The sequence below is a fragment of the Colius striatus genome, chromosome 1 (genome assembly GCF_028858725.1).
Source record: "Colius striatus isolate bColStr4 chromosome 1, bColStr4.1.hap1, whole genome shotgun sequence".
NCBI classification, from domain to species: domain Eukaryota; kingdom Metazoa; phylum Chordata; class Aves; order Coliiformes; family Coliidae; genus Colius; species Colius striatus.
In genome coordinates, this window is record NC_084759.1 from 146,212,269 (window position 1) to 146,218,268 (window position 6,000).

The 6,000-nt window shown below is 46.7% G+C and overlaps 1 protein-coding gene across 2 annotated transcripts in view; it reads right to left on the reverse strand.

The window, feature by feature from the left end:
• The window catches only part of TMEM178B (transmembrane protein 178B), a 235,207-nt gene extending 230,072 nt beyond the window's left edge, over positions 1 to 5,135 (reverse strand). For both annotated transcript variants that reach the window (XM_062010848.1, XM_062010839.1), the window contains exon 1: positions 3,613 to 5,135. In XM_062010848.1, the coding sequence (XP_061866832.1) occupies positions 3,613 to 3,994 (382 nt within the window). In that variant the 5' untranslated portion in view covers positions 3,995 to 5,135. The remainder of the gene's footprint in view (positions 1 to 3,612) is intronic.
• Between the last annotated feature and the right edge of the window lie 865 nt (positions 5,136 to 6,000).

Sequence of the window (6,000 nt, forward strand, 5' to 3'; positions counted from 1 at the left end):
AATCTAAATAGGACCAATTATTTTACATCTGCATTAGTGTCTATTATATCTATCCATAGGAAATCTGAAGCAACAGAACTCCAGTTTTTCTAGTGAAATCAAACATAAAGGTTTTGATTTATTCATCAGAAAGTAAAAAGTAATAAATACAGAAGAGAAATATAGAAGTGACCCATCCTATTCAGAAACAGATCTGATTTTTAAAACCACTGGCATCCAAATACTTCCAAGTACCATAGGGCCTGATCCTGCCACAAGCTATTGCCTACAGCTTGTATTAATTTCAGCAGAGTTCATAAGCAGAATAACTGCAGGGTATTTGCAAAGCTAGTTAGGCTATTAATCACCAGGTTTTGTTATCTTTTGATAGGCAAACCTACCATTTTCAATACTGGAAGTTCTGCCTAGGGTAAAATGTTGGAACTCAAACCATTCTATGATCTGTCTCAAAACAAATGGATCACTTCAATCTTGACTAGCTTAAAAAACTAACAAACAAACAGAAATCAACAAAAAAAATGCCAGCCACTAATAGCATTTACATTCAATTACATAGAGCATTACACACAGTATTTGGGGCCAGAACCTGCATTAGTTTCTCCAGTTCCGGAAGAAGTGTGCTAGATTTAATTAATGGCGAGTAGAGGAAGAAGAGTAAAAGGCCTATGTACCAGTAACATTCTCATTTATGTGGTATTTGCCCTGGAGCTCATACAGAGAGAGATTTCATTTGTGCAGGAATATATACCCCAGGTTGGGTATTGGAATACTACAGGTAGAGGACATCTGCATCTCTTCACACCTGCACAGGGCTTGCTTTTCCCAGGCACCCACCTCTGCCACCTCTAACTCCAGATGAACATCTGCCATGGAATCAAAAGTAGAAAAGCAAGGTAGTGCTGTTGGGAGGAACCTAGAATACCTGCCTTCTTTTGAACTCGGGAGCTGTTCTCAACATCGAACAGCAATGGCAAATGTACTTATTGCGCTTTCATCGTATAGCTGATGATTGTAAAGAAACAGTCCAGTAGCTGGCCTCAGGTGAGAACAGGGACACTAGTTGACTACCCATGTAAAGCTGCTCCTTCTAATTTAGTGGCTCAGGTGTGAAAGGATTTTTAACAGATGAGTATTTTACGTTGCTTTTGGTAAGGGGAGAGTAAATTCTGTTAGCTCTTTTTGATCTAACAAAATGTAACATGATCAACCCTCTAATATCTTCAGTTCTGTTTCTGAGATAGTCAAACAGTTTACCAATTCGATATTATATTTGCTTTTCTATGTTTTAATCTGGAGGTGCCAAAGCAGCACACATCTACAACATTAGTGCTAACATATGTGACTTTTCATCACGGCTGAGACTTATTATATGGGTAGATCCTTACTCCAGAAAGACCATCAAATTGTACTACAATGTAGGAATTCAGTGTTGTGAGTCTCTTTCCTTTAACATTTCTCTCAATGTAAAAAGACGTTTCTTAAATGTGTATCAAAAAAACCTTTAAAGAAGGCAAGGGGTGACACATACTGATATTTGCACGTAACTTCCCTTATGTGCACAGTTTGCACCCCTGACCTTGGGGCAGCAGATCTGCAAAGTGGCTATCTAGCCATCTGCAGACACATATGTGCAGGAACACACGCCGTACCTGAGCCTGGGAATCCCTTGAAAACCAGCTGAATACTGTATATTTAGAGTTAGTTGGCTACACACACACACACACACACACACACACATTCACACACTCGTACACACACACGAACACACAAATTACAGTGGGATCCTTCAATGACTGTCTTCTCCCACACTTAACCACCTCAGCTTGAGTTGCCACATTTTCTCTATGGTTAACATCTACCAGAGCTGCCACTACACATAACCCACTGCCAGGCAATGTCAGCAGTTTCTGGCAGGAGAAATGGACATTCCCAAACCCAGGGCAAGGCAGGCAGCAAAAGAGGAACAAGTCTCACTTATTTCAAGATGAAAACCCTCTCTAGTAACTGTTTGCCAAAGGTGACATGTTCGCCTGTTGTCAAGGTTGAATTTCTTTATTTATGCCCTGAGCACAGCAAGCCCACGTGGTAGAGCTGTCCAGCCCTCTGCAGGCAGCCCAGCACACGTCCACGCTCTCACCTGCATGGAGAAGAGGAATCCCTCCCTCAGCACTGAAGCCAGCAGCAGGATGCCAGGGTGCTGACCAGTTTTGGACATGTTCTCCTATCCATTACAAATGGGACAGAAGCCACCAGTTCATTTCACAGCAACAAGACATTAAGGGTCACTAGCAACACAGATACACAGATAGTATCCATCCCAACTGGTGATCTAGGTTCCCACCTGTTTGTACTATTTCAGTGCAAGTCCATACCATGCTATTCACCTCTACTGCTCATTTTGAAAGCATATGGAACAAAATGTATACATTGACAAACACTTGTGAGAGTATATCCCTCATGAAAAATTAGCTTTAAGCAATAATTCTGCTTGCAGCGTCTGAAGAGGCAATTGATGCAGGCTATCAAGGGAGTTTGGAAGAGAGAACATGTTTAGAAAACAAGTATTTTTAAAGATTGCACAGTGTAAGAAGCAATTATTTCCCTGTGATGGAAACAAACTGCTAGAGAATCACCTGAATGCAATAGAAGAACCATTAGAGGGAAATGTTATTTTGTTGTATGGAGTAACCATGCTGTGGGTAGCAAAGAGGCTGTCATCCTTTACTGATACCCTGATCATCCTGCAAGAACATACACCTTTTGTAGACACGGTGTTTAGGCTGGGGTTTTATGCATATCGCCCCTTCCCATACTTTGGATCAAAGAAACATTTGAGGCAAACTGACCATCACCTTGAACTGGTACATTGAGAGGAAAAAACAAGAAGATGGACCAAAAGACAAGAAAAACAGGACCAAAATGCTACAGGGAAACAGATGCATCTCCACCCCATGAGAAAATTATTCCTTTCTAACACTCCTAGTAAATTCATGTAATGTTTTGTAGACGTTGAAAATAATCCAAAACATATCTCAATGTAAACAGTGAGCTGGGTTTCCTCCTGCTCTTTAGCATTTCTCTTTGTTTACTCTCCATTTGAGGATAGAAAAAGCCTACATGTGAACATGCAAATGGTGTATTTTGGGACTGATGGGGTATTTGGTAAGGGAATAATGAAATACAGACATGTGTGGCATCCAGTAAAATAATGTGTACTTTGCCTGAGTCACCAGGATCCAATATTTTTTTTTAATCCAATGCCTGCTTTATTAATACTTTTTATGTGAAAAATAATCTGATACCATGGTGATGGGCAGACTGTATTAAGCTTAGAGAGACAGAGACATGAGAGAGATATACTGGGGTGTGTCTGCTCTCACTCCCATTGCCTTCTTGCTCCCAAACCCCAAGCCTCAGCAGCAGAGGTCCCATGGGAAATTGCCCTGGCAGTGCTTTGGGAAGCAATGCCCAGTCAGGCCAGCTCATCCATTGTAAGGAGAGGTACTTGGCTAGAGACACCAGCTCTCATCTGTGAGCCCAAATAACACTGCTCAGCCTCTGCTCAGCTCAGGGGTGACCTGGCACATTCATTTGATAAAAAACAGCCCTTACCTTTGGCAATCAGCTCCTCCAGCTCTTGGTCGAATCCTTGTCGGTGGCATTTCCTCCAGAGCCCCATGTTGGTCGAGTTGTACTGTCTGTTGCACTCGTCGACTGCGCTCATAGCAAAGATCTGCCTCCTGTTTCTTGCCAAGAGGAGTTTCCCTTCCCAGCGGTCCAACCTAGACCTGCTGGCCCTGAGAGGCAGGTTGTTGTTGGAGTTATAAATGAAGCCAGGATCATTTCTTTTAGTAGTGATGCTCTTGCACCTCTCTCTGTGCTTCCTGGCATCAGTTTCGTACCAATGGTCTGAGCAGATTGCCACAGCCAGCATGCCCAGGGCACACAGAGCTAAAGAGAGGCCAGCATACAGCAGTAACCTTCCAGCAGCCATACCTCAGCTTCACAGAAACACCATGGACATCTTCACAACAGGCAAAGCCCTTGAGTGTGAGACCACGCAGAAACCTCCGGAGCAGCTGCTAGGTGTCACTTGGCAGAGACTGCCTCAGACATCCCCAGCTCCCGTGGCTCACATCCACGCTGCAGAGGGATGCTGAGAGAGCTACAAAGTTCTGCCCTGGAGGCAGTCCTGGAGTCTCATCTGCCTCTTCTCCTCTGTGGAGGAGACCCGGTGACAAGAAACACAGCCTTCCACCTCAAATGGGAGCGAGCCAGTGACCCACCTATACAAAGATGTCCTGCTCCCCTCACCACGAGCACCGAGTGACAGGGGCTGAAGGGATGTAGCCCCCTGATGAGATCCAAAAGCTACAGCTGATCAGTCCATTAATCTCTTCCAATCTGGCCAGCTCTGAAATCCAGAAGAGATGGCTTTCAGATCAGCAGGCTCACAACAGCATCACCACAGGACAGAAAAGTTCAACAGCGAGAGGTCTCCTGCTTGCAAGCAGCCGGTTAGCCCGGTTTCAGGGATGGGTGACCTGCCTTTTCTTTGTCAGTGGCTCAGTCGGAGCATCGTCGTCTGGACCCGTCGGCTACTTGCTTGGGTTTAAAGCGGAGTCGAAGGACAAGGAGCGAGGGAGCGGGGGAGGGGGGTGCAATCTGTTGTTGCTGCTGCTGCTGCCGCTGGTGTTTTCAATCGTGGCTAAGCCAGAACCTCCCCGTCTGGCTCTGGGGACGTCGGCACGCACCGGTCTCCCTCTCTCCCTTATCAGGCTTGGCCGACAGTCACTGACATCTTGGCTTCGGCAACACCTCGGCTTCTCTCTGCCAGCCTCGCCATTCACTCGCCCGCTTTTGTCGTCTGCGCTGTCATCCGGGCAGCGTGAGGCCGCGCTCCCTTCCCGCGGAGCGCCCCGGCCGCGCTCGGCTCCCCCGCGGCAGCCGCCCCGCTCCGGGCCGGGCAGCCGGCGGGGCAGGACTCCTCCCGCTAGGCAGCTCCGGGAGCGGTCCTCGGGCCCGGCATCGCTTGTACACACACACACACGCACGCCCCGCGCACACACGCACCCCCACCCCGCCTTCCGCTGGGATCCAAGGAGCTTCCTTCGTCCCCGGCGCCGGGATGTGTTGGGCACAGTTTTCCTAACACGGCGGCACGTTAGCCATCTGCAAGATGAAAGCGGGCAGGCAGGGCTAGGGCTGGCTCAAAGGATGCTAAGGAATGGGGAGGGGAGGGAGGTCGGGGGAAATCAGACCAAAACAAACCGGGGGTGGGGATGGGGAGTGGGGAGGAGGTGGAAAGAAAAAAAAAGCTACACACCTTACACGGGGTGCAAGCAGCCCCTAACTGTTGTCAACAGCTTTCGGTCTGCACCATTTCTCTGCCATATGACCCGATCTCCTCGTCGGAGCTGGGATTTTTAGCTCAGCAGCTTCATACGAATCGTACCCTCAGCATCAGCAGTTATATATTCAGACATTTTTTTTTTTTCTCCTTAAATTTCCACTCCCTTTCTCTCTAATGGGAATAACTCACCCATCTTGTAGAGATCAAGTGCAACAGAAGGCAAGCTGGATTCCCCAAGCTTTACAAATCTCATTTCACCGTTTCTAACCCAAATAAGAGTGAATCCAATCTTCTGTACACCTGGGAATCTTTCCTTGTTCAAACACCGAGCCCTGCAGCCTTGGCTAAAGCCTACAGACAGAGAATACAGAGCGCTGAGCCAAAAGCCAGTGATGTCACCCATGCAACGTGAGACTCATTTCTTATTTCTCTAGCCTCCTTAAAGATAAACTGCACCACTTCCCAGGCAGGAAATGTCGAAGCCTTACTTTCTTAAGAGGGGAAAATGTAAAACCTGGATTTAACTGGATCCTACTTGTTCTTGGTCACAAGCCCTTACATCATGTCACCTAAATACAAGACAAGCGGAGCTGTTTCTTACTGCACCAAAAAAATCCCGACCCACCACGTAACACAGATTGTGAACT